The 20,366-nt window shown below is 48.4% G+C and overlaps 1 protein-coding gene across 2 annotated transcripts in view; it reads left to right on the forward strand.

The window, feature by feature from the left end:
- Positions 1-20,366, forward strand: part of AFAP1L1 (actin filament associated protein 1 like 1) — a 70,028-nt gene that overhangs the window by 21,064 nt on the left and 28,598 nt on the right. For both annotated transcript variants that reach the window (XM_032158306.2, XM_058440012.1), the window contains exons 2-9: positions 6,548-6,676; positions 7,314-7,397; positions 8,177-8,274; positions 9,460-9,568; positions 13,339-13,437; positions 14,436-14,647; positions 16,970-17,149; positions 19,127-19,219. In XM_032158306.2, coding sequence (XP_032014197.1) covers positions 6,548-6,676; positions 7,314-7,397; positions 8,177-8,274; positions 9,460-9,568; positions 13,339-13,437; positions 14,436-14,647; positions 16,970-17,149; positions 19,127-19,219 — 1,004 coding nt within the window. The remainder of the gene's footprint in view (positions 1-6,547; positions 6,677-7,313; positions 7,398-8,176; positions 8,275-9,459; positions 9,569-13,338; positions 13,438-14,435; positions 14,648-16,969; positions 17,150-19,126; positions 19,220-20,366) is intronic.

Genomic DNA, 20,366 nt, shown 5'->3' on the forward strand with positions numbered 1-20,366 from the left:
GCACCCTGAGGGAAGGGGCTTCGCCAGCTCCTTGTGCCACAGCCATCCCAAGCTCAGTGTCAGGGCCAGAGCCATGAATAGTTCACAGGATGAGGCTTCCAGAGTCCCACCATGCCCTCTTGTCCCTATACTATCCTCCTTTGTGCCTACCACTGCACCTGAAACTCCATGGGGCGATCACAGATGAGTGACGAGAGCAGCCATCGAGTGCCTGAGCACCATACACATCAGTTCATTTCATCTTCACCATGACCTTGTGAAGCCGCTACTGTGATCACCCCCACTGTTTGCAGATGAAGAATCAGAAGCTTAGGAAAGTTTAGAATTTTCCCCCAGAGGCCCACAGCTAGAAAATGACAGAGCTGGGAGGGGAGCCCAAATTGTCCAAGCCTGTGTTTTAGCCACTCTTCCATGACTTATCTTAAGCATCAAGCTTTGTGTTAGTATTGTATGAACTTAACACAAAATACTTTTTCCCCCAACTGGTTGTGTGACCATAACTAAGTTAAATAACCTCTTGGACACTCACTTGCTACATGTTTAATATAAGAGGATTAGACTAGGCCATCAAAATATTGTATTCATTGAGTAAATGTTCATTGGGCATCTACTGTATACTGATTGAGACACAGACCCTATCCTCCTGGAGCTTGTTACAACTATAGCAAATCTGTTCCTAATGCTATCTGATCAATACTGTGGAGTCTCCATAGTTCTGGAAAGTATTAGAAAATAACAACAATGACAAAACAATATGCAATATGGCTATCATTTAGTGAACGTTTGTTCGAAGCATGGTGCCATGCAAAGTGCTTCACAAGCATAACCTTACCTAGTTTTCCAACCCTATGCGGTTGGGATCCTATTATTCTCATTTTGCCTATGATAAAACCAGGGCTTAAAATTTCTAATGTGCCCCTCATTGCACAGCTCAGAAGTGGCAGTGCAAGAATCCCAATATACATGGGTCCGACCCCAGAGCCCTAGCCACTGCACTATTCTAAGCAAGACTCCATGTTCCAGCTATTTGTAATCTTCAGGGGCTCCTATTCCCACCTTGACTCTCAGTTATTTCAGAAGAGGATAACTAATGATATTTTTTTAAGGAATAAGAGAGGTTTTCCCACACTCTTTATGTCCTCTGTAGCATATTTTTTCTGGTGGAGTATTTTGCAGAGGTTGAACCTTGGACTGCCCCCATCAGAATCACTTGGAGTACTTGTAAAAATGCAAGTTCCTGGATCCAGGACAGGCCTGGCAAATTAGACTTTCTGGATAGGAGGTCTGGGAATGTGCATTTCCAACAATCCCGCTGGAGGAGTCTTTTCTTACTAAAAATTGAGGTTACTGTCCTGTTGGTATATATGAGCCCTAACAGAATCACTTGTCATATGCCTTATACCCATATGACCGCTCCAATTTAAATTCTCTAATGTTTTAAATCTCTGTGGTTTGAATTCTCTAAAATTAAAGATGAAGCTGTCATCAAACTTCTGTATTCACTGTGATTGAAAGCTAGCTTCTTAGGGTGAGCTCTGTATTGTTCTGGAAGAGCCCAGCACTGGCTGAAAGGTTTCTTACATCCATGATGTATATCGGGTTTTCTCTGGGATGAGATCCCTGCTGTTAATTCAGGTATTTGCTTTCAGTGGTCTATTTTTTTTCTATGAGATCTTCACGGTTGAAGTTCTGAAGTTCAAACAGGCCCAGTGGGGAGAGGGCCTTCACGCAGGAATTTCAGCCTCACGGTGAGGATTTCCACCCACAGGTAAAGGTATCCCCAGATCAGGAGCCCCATGAAGTCATGGCCCAGAGCCCTCCACTGGAGGGCTGTGAGAGGAAGCCCAGAATTCACATCTGCCCACCTCCCCCCAGCCCCAGCCTGGCCTCCTCGTCTCTGCTGCACTGAGCTGGGCTGAAGTCTTCTGGTGGAGCATTCAGGTGTGGGGTCAGACAGTCCAGGGTTCAAGGTCTGACTTTACTGCTCACTGGCTGAGTAACTTCACTTCTCTGAGCCTCCATTTCCTCCTTTGTAGGGCATTGGAGGATTAAATGAGATAATGTGCATTAACTGCCCAGCACAGGGTAACTGCTCAGCTCCAGTGAAAGATTTGCAGGTTCAGTGCAAGCTGTGCTTTGCCCCATGGTTCCCCTCCCTCGGCCCCTGCTGCCTGCCAGATCCGTTCAGGTCGCAGAAACCCCGCCAGGACTGGCAGCCCCTCATTCTCCATCTGCTTCTCTCAGATACACTCAGTCCCTTTCTTCTCCTTTGGTCTGTTTGAACTTTGGTGATCAAATCTCAGTTAAAGGAAGAGCACGTAGATGTCAAGGTCCCATGTTAAGAATCCCATCAAAGACCAGGAAGGAAACAAAAAAGATATTACAAAGCTTGGGTGCAAGAGCTCAGGTTTTTAAATGCAGAGCACTCATGCAGAACCAAACTGTTCTTATTTAGAAATGACTATAACAAACCTTAAATTAGAAGCAGTAGAGTGTTTAGAAGCCAGAAAGCTGCCACCCATAGGCATTTACTGATAGCAACAAGAAATTGTTGGAACCTTACAGCAAAAAGAAAGAGAGACAGAAGGAAAGAAAGAAACAAAAGAAGGGAGAGAGGGGAAAATAAAAGGAAAAAAGAAAAAGAGGGAGGGAGAATGGAGAGAGAGAGGAAGGGAGGGAAGTGGGGAAGGAGGGAAGGAAGGAAGAAAGGGAGGGAGGAACAGATTTAAAAATCCCAAAAAGTTTAGCAATCATTAGTCATTCACTGGGGGGCAGCAGTTTTTAAAGTGTAGCTAGGGATGAGGGGGTTGCCTGAGGGCAGTCCCCAAGATGTTTTCAGGGGGTTTGTAAGGTCCAGACAACTTCTGTTTAGTACTAAGACATTATATACCTTTTCACTCCCATTCTCTACAAGTTTACAGTGGAGTTTTCCAGGCACAACCTGTGATGAAGGGGTAACTTTGAAGGCTAGTGGGATAAGTATCTGTGTGTTCTTGTGTTTTAAAGATTTTTCAGTTTTAATGTTAATACAGTAAATATTGATAGATACAACCCACATAAAACAAAAGCAATTTGGGGTCCTCAACAATTTTGTTTAAGACAGGGTTTTGCTCTGTTACCCAGGCTGGAGTGCAGTGGCACAGTCAATACTCACTGCAACCTCCACCTTCCAGGATCAAGCGATCCTCCCACCCAGCCTGCTGAGTAGCTGGGACTACAGGCACATGCCACCACTCCCAGCTTATTTTTTGTATGCTTTTGTAGATGGGATTTCGCCATGTTGCCCAGTCTGATCTCAAATTCCTGAGCTCAAGTGATTCACCCACCTCGGCCTCCCAAAATGTTGAGATTACAGGTGTGAGCCAACACGCCTGGCCCAATAATTTTTTAAAGTATAAAAAGACCCTGATACCAAAAAGTTTCAGAATAACCGGTATAGGGATAAACAGCCCAGTGCACCCCTGAGTTATAGCATCCTGTGGGAGAGCAGAGAGGTATCATGTGCTTTTGAATGTGAGTTATGGCTGCAGGGCCACAGGAGGGCTCCCAGGCCACCTGCGGCTACCTTCTTGCGTCTGCCATGGCCTCCCTTGTGAGTAATTACCTATGAGGGAATACGCATGTTTGTGTGTATGAGACAGAGAGAGAATGCGCATTGGGACAGTTGGAACAATCTCTTATTCATTTTTTCTAAGCCCCGCCCAGGGGCTAGGCTGACACATAATTAGTGCTCAGTAAGTGTTTTGGAATTGAGTTAACCAACATTTAGTGTATGTATTAGTCTGTTCTCATGCTGCTAATAAAGACTAATAAATAAATACCCGAGACTGGGTAATTTATAAAGGAAAGAGGCTTAATTGACTCACAATTCATCATGGCTAGGGAGGCCTCAGGAAACTTACAATCGTGGCAGAAAGGGAAGCAAACACATCCTTCACATGGTGGCAACAAGGAGAGATGCCAAGAAAAAAGCGGAAAAGCCCCTTATAAAACCATCAGGTCTCACTATCACGAGAACAGCAGCACGGGGGTAACCATCTCCATGATTCAGTTATCTCCCACTGGGTCCCTCCCATGATACGTGGAGATCCTGGGAGCAACAATTCAAGATGAGATTTGGGTGGGGACACAGCCAAGCCATATCAGTGTGTCTGTTGAGGGCGCTAAAGAGGTTTGTTATTCCATTTGAAAAGATTTCCTTGAAAATAGCTAAAGTTTGGCTAAAATGATTTTAAATAATTACCTGCTTTAAAGAGGGAAACATCTTCATCCGGAACCCGTGTTTATGTGATATGGCAGGGCCCAGGCCCTGGAGGCAGCAGGACCTCCAGGCACCTTTCACCTGGGCTCTGGAGGCGAGCAGTGCCCCCCAGAGCTGTGCCACTCTGATCCCTAGGGATCACACAGATTTGGAATCAGTCTGGCTCTACCTCTCAAGCTGTGCCACTATCCCATAGCTGCCACAGCCTCAGCGTCATCTTCTGAAAAAAAGGCATCCCAGTAGGACTGCTCACAGATGTGCCCTGGGGATTGGATGGAAACACACACAGAAAGCCCCTCTCTCAGTGCCCAGCAGCTGAGAGTGCACACGAGATAGGAGCTGTCCACATCAGCCTTCAGCTCATTGTCAGCGAGTTTGGGGTGATGATGGATTTTGCCACAGAGAGACTGCAGCATCATGTTTTCCTAACAAGGGTCACTATCTATACATAAGATTTATATTTAAAAGAAGGTCCTAGTGTGGTCATCTGTTCATTCCTGTCTTTGGTCAGACACATGAAGAGCACCCACACTGAGCAGGCCCCAGACCAGATGATAAGGAAGCAGAGAGTCACAGTCCAGTCCATGCCTGCTAGAGCCTCACAGCCTGCCAAGGGAGGCAGGCACTCAGGGATCAGCACAGATCAGTGTAGTAAATTCTTCAGTGACAGCAAGAATAGCTGACTTGTGATGAGCATTCACTCTGTGCTGGGCAAGGCCCTTTGCATGCCTGGTGTCATTAATTCTCACAGCCACCCTATGAGGCAGGTGCTGTTATTATCCCCCCTTTACAAGAGGAAACTGAGGAACCCACAGGTTAAGTGATTGGCTAATGAATGATAGAGCCTGAATTTGAACCCAGGCGATCTGGCTCCAGGGCCTGTTCTCTTCTGCATGGTGCTGTATCTCCTCCTACACCTCCAGGCCCTGCAGCTCCGGGTCAGTGTCTCCTGTTTCCTCAGGAGGGCCCAGGGTGGGGAACAGCACATGAAGTTAAGAATCATGGCTGGAGCTGAAGTCGTGGCTTTTCTTGCCTCTGTGTAACTTCAGGCAAGTTATTTATCTTCTCTGAGCCTTAGTGTCTTCGTCTAAAAGGTAGGGGTGATCATGGGACCTACTTCAAAACTTGTTGGGAGGAAAAAAGAAAATACTGTGAGTCAATATATCTCTGTGGTTAAAAGAAGAGAATGAAGAAAGCAGCTTCACTCTAGGCTCTGCTAGCTGTGTGATCCTGGAGAAGGTATTTAACCTCCTGGAGCTTTAGTTTCATCCTCCATGTAATGAAGATAATAAAATGCTTGATACACGATTTAAATGAGACAATAAAATCTAAAAGGGCTGAATATAACTGATAATGATTGTTCAGCACAGATTAGCTTCTGTTATCACGCCTAAATGCTTAGTGGGTTGCAAAGCAGGGCAATACTACTGTGATGAAGCTGGTCTTTGGCTCTAAGGCAAACCAAGTCCCAAGTTACTTTTCAGGACAGGGAGACATCAGTGACATCATGGTCTTGGCACACTGAAGTCCTTAAAGGACTCTGTGCTCTAGGATCTTGCAACTCAGATGGTCCAGGACCACCAGCATCAGCGGCAGCTGGGTGCGGATCAGAAATGCAGAATCTTGGATCCCACCCCACACCTCCTGAATCAGAATTTGCATTTTGACAAGATCCCCAGGTAATTCTCACACACACTCAAGTTTGAGAAGCACTGGTGTCACGTGCAAAGAAAGAATGGCACTGATAACATGGAGTGAGAAGGGTTAATGTTTAGTTTGGCTGTGGCCAAGGCACCGGAAACAGAAGGTTCCAGAGATTGAAGCACATGAACTGATGGGACAGGAAGGCCCTCTTTCCTGCCTGTGTCCTGGATGGCCAGGGGCTCCAGCCTGAGACCTGTGCTGAGCTTCGAGCTGCAGTGAGAAAGGACCCTGGTCAAGCAAAGCAGAGGGCAATCTGGGACAGAGGGAGGCCTGAGAGCCTCTGCTCGGGGCTGCCTGAGCTCAGGGTTGCCAAGTGAGCCCAGGGAGGTCCAGTCCTTGGGCCAAGGCCAGCTGAGGTAGAGTGGGGAGACCCAGAGAAACACCACAGGACTAACTGAGCAGGACCCTCTCACAGGAGCTGGGTGGCAGGGCTGGGACAGCTGAGAGCCCCTGGGTCTGCTTGCACACCCGGACCTGCCCTCTGACCCCTGCCGCCCAACTCTAGGTGGTGGGGGGCCGAGCTCCCCGGCACGGAGCTGTGACTGTGCAGCTGTGACTGTGCCCGTCCGCCTTCCTCCGCAGTGCTGGAGCAGCTGCTCCCAGAGCTCACCGGGCTGCTCAGCCTCCTGGACCACGAGTACCTCAGCGATACCACCCTGGAAAAGAAGATGGCCGTGGCCTCCATCCTGCAGAGCCTGCAGCCCCTTCCAGGTCAGCCGCCAGCAGCCTGCCTGGAGGAGCTCCACTTACGTAGGACAACAAAACCTCCCTTCACCTGACTCAAGAACATGCAGGAACCTCTGCCCCACCCCCACCCCCAGGGGCTGCCGCAGGAGGAAGGCTAAGCCCTGGACACAGCGTCCAATGCATTCCATGCGAGCTCTTGCCCAATGTCCTTGTCCACTGGGGCCCCACCTTCCCACCGACAGCCCTGGCTGTGCTCTTTGTACTCCTTCACCCCTGCCCTCCACACACACACACAACACACACACTCACATAGAACACACACACCCACATACCCCCCACACTGACCTACAACACACGCACACAGCCCCTCACACACCCACCACACCTGACACATGACACGCACATACCCTAGCATATGCCTGACGGCCCCAGTAATCTGTTTCCATACTGGGCTTCTGGGCATCCTTTTACTTGAAGAAAGAGATCCTCAATACCAGTGTAAAAACTAAAACAAAGTTTGAAAACCAGTGAAATAATTTAGGACTTGAATGCGCTTTGCAAAGTGAGCACTGTGTCCCATGTGGGCTAGAAGTATGAGTGGGACGGGGGAGACCTGGTCCCTCCTCCTTCACAGCTGGCGTGTCCCACTTCTTCCTCACAGCAAAGGAGGTCTCCTACCTGTATGTGAACACAGCAGACCTCCACTCGGGGCCCAGCTTCGTGGAGTCCCTCTTTGAAGAATTTGGTAAGTGACCATCTCCCAACCTCAGCTACGGAGCCATCCCTCTTTCCCTGTGTGTGCAGAAGGGTCCCCCGACTGGGCTGGGCCTCGCTCTAACATCGCATCATTAAGTTGCTTTGGGCCAGTCCTTGGCCCCTCTGGGCTCTGCCAGCTCTGAAAGTCTAATCAAAGTCTGCATAGGAATAGGAATTCAGCTCAGAGACTTGAGGAATGGTAGGGATGACCATGCAGTCCAAAGAAGGCATGGCACATTAGGGTGTTTCTTTGCCGGCCACTCCCAGGTGATTGCCACTTAAGACACTGGGCTGAGCGGTGCAGTGGCTCAGCAGAAATGAGAGCTTGCGAGGCTGCCATGGGCATGGGAGCAGCTGAGCTGGCTGCATGCAGAGTACCTGCCATCCTAGCTCTATCCTGAGGGAAGACAGCCCTGTTCAACACAGAAAGAAAGCTACAGGCCTTGGTGAGAGAGTTTTGGGGACTCATAGACTTAGGGAGCACACTGTGCCTTTATAACATAACCCTCAAATATTTCCAAAGTACGAAAACAAGTATAATTTTATTTGATCCTCTCTATAATCCTGGAAAACAGACAAGGCAGGCATCATTGCTGCCAGTGTACAGATGAGTTTCAGAGTCATAAGTCATTTGCTTAGGGTTACTAATGGAGGGGTGGTGGAGCCCGACCTCACACTCAGGTCTGCTGACCCCAAATCCAGCCCCCTTCCCCTGGGCTGTGCTGCTCATCCTTGGCTTTCTTTGCCCAATGGCCTGTCCCTCTGTAGACTGTGACCTGAGTGACCTTCGGGACATGCCAGAGGATGATGGGCAGCCCAGCAAAGGAGCCAGCCCTGAGCCAGCCAAGAGCCCATGCCTGAAAAACGTGAGTCACGGCCTGGGTTCCCACACCTCAGGGCCTCTGTCCCTCTGGAGGAGGCAAGGGAAGCTCTCCCCTTCACGCTGGGTGCCCTCCTGGCGGTTTTGGACCCTATTGTCTCTCTCGGGTTGTGGGTGAGGGCACAGGCAGCACCGTGTGAACATTTCAATGGCCCGTGATGTGCTCACTGTGTGTTTTTCCTTATGTATTTTTATTTTTATTCTTTATTTTGCCACCTTCCTGACTGGGAAGTCACTGTGTTTGTGCTGAGCAGGGAGAATGTGGTGAACTTATCTGTGCCCTCAGGCCCGAAGGACGTCACCAGCCCAACTTCTGATTGCATAACATAAGCCGGGCTATGGAAAAAGCTCTGGACCAGGAGTTGGGTGACCTCTGCGCGCCCCCATGACTCTGCTGTGTAGCCTTGGGCGAGTCGCTTCTCTTCTCTGAGCCTGAGTTTGTCACCTACAGAATGAAAGACTGGACCAGATATAGGATGCCCAACCTTGGGGCCATGAAATTAGAGCAAGGGGCTCATAATCACAACAAGCTTTGTCTGTCAACTGCATAATTCATTGTCATCATCACCAGCAACAGTACCAGTCACTAACAACTTACCATGTCCTTTACATGCTGACAGCAACTGAATGAGGCTGGCACGATTGTTATCCCCATTTTACAGATGAGGAAACTGAGGCTCAGAGAGAATGAGTGATATGACCCATGTCCCACAACTCACACGTGGCAGAACTTAGCTGTAAAGCCACGGTTCCCCTGGCCCAGTGGCTCAGCACTCAGCTGCGGGTGGTTCTGCCTCACTAAAGAACAGGCCTCATGCTTCCTTGTCCTACTGCACCTCGTGTGTGTGTAGACGTGGTTACAGAGTAGTGCAGAACTCACAGTAGCTTCTGGTAATTCTACATGTGCTCAGTAAAAAGTATGACTACTACTGTTTGGCAGTCCACAAAACTTGCAGACATTCCAGGGGAACCCTGATGATTAAAAAACTTGGGGTAAGAAGCACTGGATAAATATGCCCTCAAGTTTTACCAGCTCTGTGGCTCTATTAAAAGGTATGGCTTCACATTCACACTGCCTCCTGCCTTCTGTGAGCTCCTGCCTCCGTCTCCCTCAGCCTCCCTCTCCACACCGTGTTCCGCTCCCCTAGCCCTCTTTTTTGTCCCCTTGCAGGCGGCCGACCTGCCTCCACCGCTCCCCAACAAGCCTCCCCCTGAGGACTACTATGAAGAGGCCCTTCCTCTGGGACCCGGCAAGTCACCTGAGTACATCAGCTCCCACAGTAAGTTCTGGTCCCCTTGTTGGGGCTGGGGACTTCCCCTCCCTGAGAAGCCAGATCTAAGTTCCTCTGTGTCCTGTGGGAGCTGGAACTGCAAGCCTGTCACCCTCCCAACCGTGTCACCATTGGCTGAGGAGAAGCTGCCCTGGGCACCTGGCCTCTTTGGTGACAGCCTGGGTGGACCAATGTGTGGGGCCCCAGGGGCTGGGGCTTAGGCTCTAGTCCCAGATCTGTGTGGCCTTGGAAAATCCTCTTGCCCTCTGGATCTCTGTTCTTCCACCCTTAAAACAAGAAAGAGGAACCAGATGCACCGTGTCTGTGTGCTAGGAGGCAGCTACACAGATGACCACCACTATACTGTTCCCCCTACTACAGCTGCTAACCCAAGTGCTCCTCTCGAGTGGGTGGTGAAATTGTTTCAGTAGAATGACATCCTACAGGTGGGTTAGGTTATCGAGTCAATGCATAAAATAAAAAGCACAGGGTCTAAACCAGAGGTTGTCAGAGTAGAGTGGGGGTACCCAGGGGTTCATAAGATGATGTAGGTAGAAATACCAGAAGCTTTACTTCTATTTAATTCAACACATCTTTTAATAAGTTCCATGTGAATGTTTTGTAGTATTTATAATCTGATAATAGCATATTTATTAAAAAAAGTTTATACATATATAACATACAAAAATAAACATAAATATATGTATATATTTTTACTAGTAGGTGGATGCAATAAAATAATTTAGCGGGCACTGGTACAAGTTACCATTGAAAATCCCTTAAATTGGCCATAAAGGAGAGCCTTTGGTCTTTTCATCGGTTTCCTCCAGCATTGCAACACATGGACATTCTTTTGAATGAAGATCAGATGAAGTCACTTGTTTGGGTAAAAGGACTTAACGTTACATATAAGAAACTATATCCTAATGTTTGGATGGCTCAGCATGAGTAGTTGAATTTGTATAAGGTAATGTTTGTGTGATGCTGCTCTGTCATTCAGCAGCACAGTGGAATGCTCTGCAACCACCACAAAATAATCAAATTTCTAAAATGAATTCTGATCAGCACAGACATATCAGTTTTATTATGTCATTGAAATCATCAAACACAAAATACTGCGTACAACAATTCCATTTGTTTTTTTAAATAGGATGTACACACACACACACATACACATACACACATGCATGCATCCGTTTTAACAATTTTTCAAGGATATGCAAGGAACTATTAACAGGATTTTCCTGTGGGAAATTAATAGAAATATGGGTGAAGGGAACATATTTTTTCATTCATACTCTTTTGTATTACTGTTTGTGCTTTTTACCATGGGTGAATTTTTTTATCGTGATAAAATGCACATAAAATTAACCATTTCCACCATTTCAAACTGTCCAACAGGTGGCATTTAGTACATTCAGTACATTCACAGTGTTTGCAGCCATCACTACTATCTAGTCCCCAAACATTGTCATCACCCCAGAAGGAAGCCCGTACCACTGAGCAGTCACTCCCCATTCCCCACCCCAGCCCCTGCTAACCACCAATTCACTTTCTGTCCATATGGATTTGCCTATTCTGGACATTTCACATAAATGGAATCATATAATCTGTGGCCTTTTGTGTCTGGCTTCTTTCACTTAGCATGTTTTCTAGGTTCATCCATGTTGTAGCATGCCTCAGAACTTCCTTCCTTTCTATGGCTGAACACTTCCCACCATACGGATAGACCACATTGGGCTTATCCATTCCTCAGCTGAGGGACCTGGGGCTGATTGCACCTTTTGGCTGTGGTGCTTGGACCAGGTAATCCACAGCCCTCTTCAGCCTTGATAGTCTCAGGTTCCATGTTATCACAAACTGCTGTTGGGATGTAAAACAGGCAACTTTATTTTATACATTCAAGGACAGGGAACAGTGCTGCTGGGCCTTGAATCCCAGGTCAAGCCTATTGGCTAGATGGGGCTCCTTCACCTCCTCAGGGAACTCACTTCCCTCTCAGACAGGGCAGAGAAGGCACCTCCCAGAAGCAGCTGGAATCCTGGGGCAGAAGGAAAGGGAGGGCTTCAGGAAGGGCCGGGAACCTTGTCCAGGGAGAGCATGCCAAGCCCATCAGGGAGTATCCTTCCTCTTGCGCACAGCATCCAGCCCTGCCAGGTGTCTGAGTACTGTGTCCCCATGCCCCCTCACCCTTCCCTACTTCACACCTCTGGCCCTGACACCCCTGTTCACCTCCCAGGAGATGTCCAGCGTCTGAGGCCTCAGGGTGCCTGCTGGAAAGGCGGGCTCCGAGCCTCACTTGGGAGGTAGAACTGGGTGTCCCAGTTACTGGGAATGTCAGTGCTACCATCTTCAGAAAACAGATGCACAGGCGGGGCTAGGAGCCCAGAGCAGCATTCTGAAGAGCAGTATGCTGTGAGAGTGAGTTGGACTGGGTGAAGGGAGGGGGGATGTGCACCATCCCCTGAGCTGGCACCCTCAGTTCTGATCCAGGCTCTGTCACCAGCAAACTGTGTGTGGCTTGTTTCCTTGTCTGTAAAATGGGGCTGATATCTACCTCCCTGCCTTGTGGGAATCAAAGGAGACAATCACAGTAATAACAGCTGGCACTTGTTTAGCATATCGTGTGTGCCAGGCGCTGTCCTAAGAATTGACATGAATTGTATCACTAAGCCAAGGTGGGAATTGCTCATGTCACTTTCCAGATGAAGAGTCTGAAATACAGAGAGACTTTTCTTTTTGAAGTCACTCAGTAAATGATAGAGATAGGATTTGAACTCAACTTGGATTGATCCCAAAGCACATGCTCTTAACCATCTGAACTTCAAAGTATGTTCCAGGGACTGCCTGCATCAAAATAACCTTTTTAAAAAATCATTGAATAAATTTTTCCCAACTCATTGGAGTCCAATATGTTTTCTATTTTTATGGATGTTTAGAATTTTCCTATTAGTCATTTTTTTAATGCAGATTCTTCAGCACAGCCCACTCCAATGAACCAGAATCTCTGGAGATACAGCCCAGGGGTGTCTATTTTCAAACAACTCCCCAGGTGATTCTGATACAGAATACAGTTTGAGACATCCCACTAACCCCAGCACTGCACCGTACTACCTCCCAGCTCCAAATGGGAAGGTGTTGTGAAAATCTGCACAGGTAGTTGTAGTCACTATTATGCATGATATTATTATCTCCTCTAGTCCAATTCTTTCTTTGCAGTCCCAGAGGTTTAGAAAGAAGTAAGAGGAAGGGCTGAGGTGGAAGAAGATGAGAAGGCAGAGCAGGGAGGGAGGTCTTAGCCCAAGCAGCTGGTACATTGCTCCCTGCAGTGCAAAAATCAGAGCTGTGACCAACACACCACACACACACACACACACACACACACACACACACACCATGCACACATGCAATGCTCTGGGGTCATTGAGGAGGAGCTGACCACTCACTGCCTGAGAAAGTCAGAGGAAAGATCGTTGATCTGGGTCTTGACAGATGAGAAGTCCTCTGGTAGAAGAGAGAGGGCACAGGGAAAAGCATGAATACAGGCCAGGAGATATGACAGCCCAGCAGGGCAGTTTCTGGTGACAGGAGCAGAGTGACTGTGGGGAGCTAGAACAGATGAGATGCAGAGAGGAGGCCTCACACCGTGGCCAGAGCTGCTCAGAGTGCCTGCTGTCTCTTCCCTGAGGAGGAGCAGGGGTGTCAGGGTCTCCCCCAGTCCCGGCCCCTGGAGTCTGCCTGCATTTCTCCAAAGTGCAGCTCTTTCTGACAACCCACAGATGGCTGCAGCCCCTCACACTCGATTGTGGATGGCTACTATGAGGACGCAGACAGCAGCTACCCTGCAACCAGGGTGAACGGCGAGCTTAAGAGCTCCTGTAAGTACCAGGTGGGCGTCCAGATGCTGGGCAGGGCTTCTGCCCTTGCAAAGGGCAGGCCTTGTCCTGGCCCTTAGCATGGGTGTGCCCACCAGCCCCTCAACCCAGACCATGGTCACCAGAGAGGCCCAAACGCCCTTGTTTTGGGTGACCCCAGCACTCAGTGGAAAGACCACTGGAATGGAAATCAGGAGGCCTGGATCTCACCCTTTCCCTGACTTTTGATAACTGATCTTAGGTGAGTAATTTCTTTTCGCTGAGCCTCAAGTTTCCTTATCTATAAAATGGAGATTTGCTGGGTTATTGTGAGAATAACCAGAGACAACAGATGTCAAGATGAAGGGGTAATGACAATAGCATAAATTTATTGAGCATTTATTGGGTGCCAAACACTTGGCTAAACACTGTCCATGCATTGGTCTTCAAATAGCCGGCTGAAGTGGGTACTGTCATTTATTGTGATCATTTTGCTGATGAGGACACTGAAGCTCTGAGAAGGGAAGTAACCAATTTCGCAAAGCAAGGGATAAATCAGTACAACAAAGTGCAAAAGTAGGGGCCAGCCAGGTGTGGTGGCTCACACCTGTAATCCCAGCACTTTGGGAGGCCAAGGCAGGTGGATCACCTGAGGTCAGGAGTTGGAGACCAGCCTGGCGAACATGGTGAAACCCCATCTCTACCAAAAATACAAAAATGAGCCGGGTGTGGTGGTGGGTGCCTATAATCCCAGCTGCTTGGGAAGCTGAGACAGGAGAATCGCTTGAACTCGGGAGGCAGAGGTTGCAGTGAGCCGAGATCACGTCACTGCACTCCAGCCTGGGTGACAGAGCGAGACTCCATCTCCAAAAAAAAAGTAGGGGCCTTAGTCATTACCAGTGTCATGCCTTATGCCCATGCCTTCCTAGCCTCAGGCCCCAGTGCAGGGATCACTGCAGAGGGGTGAGAAGGTGCTTCCCCAGGATGGCACAGTGATGGATCCTTTCCCATGACGCCTGCAGATAATGACTCTGATGCAATGAGCAGCTCCTATGAGTCCTACGATGAGGAGGAGGAGGAAGGGAAGAGCCCGCAGCCCCGACACCAGTGGCCCTCAGAGGAGGCCTCCATGCACCTGGTGAGGGAATGCAGGATATGTGCCTTCCTGCTGCGGAAAAAGCGTTTCGGGCAGTGGGCCAAGCAGCTGACGGTCATCAGGGAGGACCAGCTCCTGGTGAGTGGTCAGCAGCAGCCATGTGCCTTGGCCTCACGTGGACTTGCATGTGGGTGTGTCTCTACATACATGCGGGTATGTCTGCCTTGGGCATACCTGGATTGACTTTGTGCACAGAAGCTCAAAGCCCCCATGCTCCCAAGATCAGGACTTTCCCCACTGGAGCAGAATTTAAACACACACACACACACACACCCTGTGCCTCTCTTTCTCTCTCTCTCTCTCTCTCTCAAATTTAAAGACCTGGGCTAGGCACGGTGGCTCACGCCTGTAATCCCAGCACTTTTGGAGGCCAAGGCAGGTGGATCACTTGAGGTCAGGAGTTCGAGACCAGCCTGGCCAACATGGTGAAACCCCATCTCTTCTAAAAGTACAAAAAATTAGCCAGGTGTGTGCCTATAGTCCCAGCTACTTGGGAGGCTGAGTTAGGAGAATCGCTTGAAACCAGAAGGCTGAGGTTGCAGTGAACCAAGATCATACCACTACACTCCAACTTGGGCGACGGTGTGAGACTCCATCTCAAAAACCAAAAAAAAAGACCTGATACAGGCTTTACCATGTTTTTGTTTTGCCAAAAAAAAGAATTTTTTATCACTTTTAAATTTTTGTTGTTTTTCATTATGCAAGTAAATGTGCTTATTTATAAAACTAGAGAAAAACAAATGAAAAGTGATTTTAAAAAAACTATTGACCAAACGTCAATAATTTCCTTGATCAAGAGATAACCACTATTATAATAGCTTTAGTGTACACATTTCTACCCTCATTTCCATACATCTGTCTTTTATAAAACGAATCCCCTAAAAAACTCAATCGTTCTATTACTTGCTTTTTTTAAGAAGGGTTTTTTTATATTTACCATCTCTCATCCTATCATTTCATAAAAGAAAGAGCACCTTTAATTACAAAGTAAGAGGATAAACATAATTTCAGAAAAAGAATAGCTTCTCTCCCCAGAAGTCTGTTGACAAGCCTTGCCCAACATGAATGCATCTGAAACATGACCTTTTCTCACTGCAGGGCGGCACTAGTCCAAGGGACATGACCAACCTCTTTCCAATCCTGCCCCTTCTGTATTTTTCTCCACATATTGCAGTAGCTAGGACCTCAAGCACAATGCAAACAGAAGTGGGAGAGCAGACATCCTTGTCTCAGTCTAGAGCTCAAAAGGGAAGTCACTGTTAAGGCTGAGTATGATGGCTCATGCCTGTAATTCCTGCACTTTGGGAGGCTGAGGCAGGAGGATCACTTGAAGCTAGGAGTTCAAAACCAGCCTGGGCAACAAAGCAAAACTCCGTCTCTAAAAAAAAAAAAAAATGTTTTTTTTAATTAGCCAGGCATAGTGGTATGCACCTGTAGTCCCAGCTACTCAGGAGTCTGAGGCAGGAAGATTGCTTGAGCCTGGGAGTTTGAAGCTGCAGTGAGCTATGATCACAGCAGTGCACTCCAGCGTGGGTGATAAAGCAAGACCCAGTCTCTAAATGTAATAATAATAATTTACCATTCAGGATGACATTTGCTGTGGGTTGTTTGTAGATGAAAATGTTCCTTATTATTACATTAAGGAGATCCCTCTATTCTTAGTTCACTTAAATGGATGCTGAATTTTATCAAATACTTTTTCTAGCTCTATTCAGATATGTGATTTTTGGCCTTTTTTTCTGTTCATATGATTAATGATACAATTGATCTTTGAATGTCAAACCGCTCTTGCATTCCTAGAATAAACCCCACTTGGTCTTGATGTAGTTGCTTTTTATATACGTCTGGAATCCAATTGCTAGCATTTTGTTCAGGGCTTTTGCGATTGGGTTATGAGAGAAATTAGCCTATAATTTTCTCTTTTCATGATGTCATTGACTGGCTCTGGTATGAAGGTAATGCTGGGCTCATTAAAAAAATGGGGAAGTGAGAATCATTATTCGTAAACTATTGACTTCCCAAGGCCAACCCTCCATCTCCATTAGAATTCTGTCTCCCAAATTCCTGCCAGGTAGATTTTTAACTGGCTTCCTCCCCAGCCAGCCCACTTCTTCTCTAGTTCTTTAGGCTAACCTGGTCTTCCTAGGATTGTGCTACATTCTGCCTCTTCCCAAATAGGTACTTGTGACTGAAAATTGCCCAAAGATGCCTCCTCCCAGGTTTATCTTTCAGGGTGAACGGCCTGGACCCTTCAGCTATCCTCACACAGTGCCCATGGCTAGGCTGGGTGGGGGAGGTCTCGAAAGGGAGGTTGGGCTTCCCCCGAGCCTTTGTGTGAGGATATCTCCCTCCTCTACCCTCTACTTCAGAAGATCCTGATGCATTTCTCTCCCTGTCCAGTGTTACAAAAGCTCCAAGGATCGGCAGCCGCATCTGAGGTTGGCTCTGGATACCTGCAGCATCATCTACGTGCCCAAGGACAGCCGGCACAAGAGGCACGAGCTGCGTTTCACCCAGGGGGCTACCGAGGTCTTGGTGCTGGCACTGCAGAGCCGAGAGCAGGCCGAGGAGTGGCTGAAGGTGTGTGGCCTGCACCTGACCTTCCCGCCTTCTCACCCTTTCTCTCTTCCGCAAGCCAGCCCTCAGTAGAGCTGGCTCCTGTCCCTGGAAGAGCCTCTTGCTCAGTGCCTGAGCCCAAGTGCCCTGTGCGTGGCTAGGGCTTATGTATGGAAATGGGCCTCGGATATCTCCAAGAGGCAGACTTCATGCTGGAGACCTGTGTTCCTTCTGGTTATTTGAATTCCCTTTCCAAATCCTTACTGCGGGCTTATTCAGCCTGTGCTTGTATACCTCCTGGAACTGGAGGCTTAGTATCTACAAAGGAAGCTGATTTCATCATTACACCTGTGAATTCTTAAAACAATAACAACAACAAAGGAAAAATCCTCCCTTGCCTTGAAACGTGCATCCTTGTAATGACCACCCATGGGCCAGTTTCTGCCTCTGCAGCCACATGGAACAATGAGAGTCCCCACAAAATGAGCACTTACTTTGTACCATGCATTGTGCCAAGAGCTTTACATACATGACCTCATTTCTGCTTGAAAATGGGACAAAATATTATTGTTCCCATTTCACAGGTGAGGAAACTAAGACACAGCTTTGAGAACTTATGTGACTTGCCAAAGGTCATACAACCAAAGTGGTTGGAGCCAGAATTTGAAGCTAAGAAGTAAATCTACTCCAAAGGCCATAGGCAGGATGACATAGTGATGACATGGGAGAGGGGACTTTGTGGCACCCATACTTGAGTGCAAGCCCCAGGCCTAAGGGGCACTTACTGGCTGTGTGACCTTCTGCAAATGACTTTGCCCCTCTGTGCCTGTTTTTTTCATCTGTGAAATGGTCCTTGGATTCTGAAGAGCACTTGGCACAGCGCCTGCCAGGCAGTGAGTGTGTGGTAACTGTCAGTAATTACTGTTGTGATGACTGCGATGCCCCACCCCCCATTCCTTTACAGCAGACCCCATCCTTGCACCGCCTCTACTTCACTCTGACACCGTCCTTTCCTCCTCTGATCTTCCTGCTGGAACAATGAAACCAAACACCTCCCTCCCCACCCAGCCCTTTCCTTCCTGTGATAACCAGCCCCCATGATGGAACATTTGGTGTTTCTCATTACCCCTTTGTCTCAGGAGGGAAGGAAGGGAGAGAACCTGCCTGCTGGGGGAGCCTGTACCCTCCACGAGCTGGTTGGGTCGGCAGATGGATCCCTAGACTGGAGTTAAAAGAGACTTGCCTTGACATTGATCCTGGGCGGCCGTCAGCCCAGAGGTTAACAGTGGGCAGCTGAACTGCCTGCATTTAGTTTCTGGCTCTGCTGCCACCTAACAGGTGGCTTCCCCTCTGCGAGGCTCATCGTCTTAAGCTGTAACTCAGGGCTTACAAAGCTGGTGGGGGATAAAATGGGATAATCCACAGAAAGCCACCAGTTAGGTGAGCAACAACTGGTGGCTGTGATTATTTCCTGATCTCATGCTTATTGCTGTGTGGCCTTGGCAAGTGAGCGGATGCCTTTAGGAGATGGAGGTGATAACTCCAGCTGCCCTACAGGTTGCTGTAAAGGTGCACATGGTCACAGAAGCAGGTCCCTCACACTTGTGAGGCTTTATGGTACCCATCACTCTTCGCATTCACGGTCACACTGTCCTCAGGCAACCCAAGGAGGGAAGCAGAGGACTAGTATATTCCCATGTTGCAGATGTGGACACTGAGGCCCAGAGCAGGGAAGTGGCACTTCCAAGACCACACAGCTAATTAGCAATAAGCCTCTTGGTCCCCATCCTTGTATCTTTTCAACCCAGGGGACAGATATGGGAGAAAGCCTTTACAAACCCCAGTGTGCCCCACACATATGTGGGCGGCTGTGTCAGCCCATCTCTTCCCCACAGTGGCCCTGACCCTCTGTTCTACAGCATTCACCACACAGACGCCATTCTTCCTTTGCATCAACAGCTTCCCTGCCCACCCGTTCACAGCTGTGTGTCCTCTTTACAGGTCATCCGAGAAGTGAGCAAGCCAGTTGGGGGAGCTGAGGGAGTGGAGGTTCCCAGATCCCCAGTCCTCCTGTGCAAGTTGGACCTGGACAAGGTATATCTGTCTCCACTAGGTTTGCCCCAGGCCAGGCAATGGCCACTCAACATGGGCTCAACCCCAGGGGAACTAACTGGCTGGAGGGAAAGTCAGGCAACTGCCAAACTGTAGGTGCCCAGCACAGAGCTGGCACAACAGTAGGTGCTTAATAAATGTCTCCTGAAGTCATGAATGCATGAACAAATGAGTGCCTGCGCCCAAAGTGCAGTACAAGCCAGAGGAGGGAGTGATGCACCCTGCCAGGACAGGAGGAGGTCACATTGCAACTGTGCCATGAAAAATAAGTTGAAATTTGTCAATTAGAAAAGGAGGGTGTATAATCCCAGCACTTTGGGAGGCCAAGGCGGGCACATCACTTGAGCCCTGGAGTTCAAGACCAGCCTGGACAACATAGACCTCATCTCTAAAACAAAAAAGTTACAAAACAATTATCCAGGTGTGGTGGCACATGCCTGTAGTCCCCGCTACTCAGGAGGCTAAGGTAGGAGACTTACTTGAGCCTGGCAGGTGGAGGCTGCAGGGAGCCGTGATTGCGTCACTGCACTCCAGCCTGGGCAACAGAGTGAGACCCTGTCTCAGAAAAAAGAAAGAAAAGAGAGAGAAAGAAAGAAAGAGAAAGAGAGGGAGTAGGCTGGAAGCAGTGGCTCATGCCTATAATCCCAGCACTTTGGGAGGCCGAGGGCGGGCGGATCACCTGAGTTCAGGAGTTGGAGACCAGCCTGACCAACATGGAGAAACCCCATCTCTATTGAAAATACAAAAATTAGCCGGGCGTGTTAGCACATGCCTGTAATCCCAGCTACTCAGGAGGCTGAGGGAGGAGAATTGCTTGAACCGGGAGGCGGAGGTTGTGGTGAGCTGAGATCATGCCATTGCACTCCAGCCTGGGCAACAAGAGCGAAGCTTCATTTAAACAAAAAAAAAAAAGAGAGAGAAGGAGTGTGCCTGTTTGGAACACGAGAAAAGCAGTCATTAGCCAGTTGGTCAGGCTGTTAGCAAATATGTCCCAGTACCTACACATTGCCAGGTATTGTGGGTAACAAAGGGCCTCAGACCCAAGTCCTCCCCTTAAGGACATTACAGTCGAGGGGAAGGGTTAAGACCCACAGACACGGGCCTTGCATGATGTAATCAAGGCTAGTAT

The sequence above is a fragment of the Hylobates moloch genome, unplaced genomic scaffold, assembly GCF_009828535.3.
Source record: "Hylobates moloch isolate HMO894 unplaced genomic scaffold, HMol_V3 SCAFFOLD_6, whole genome shotgun sequence".
Classification (NCBI taxonomy): domain Eukaryota; kingdom Metazoa; phylum Chordata; class Mammalia; order Primates; family Hylobatidae; genus Hylobates; species Hylobates moloch.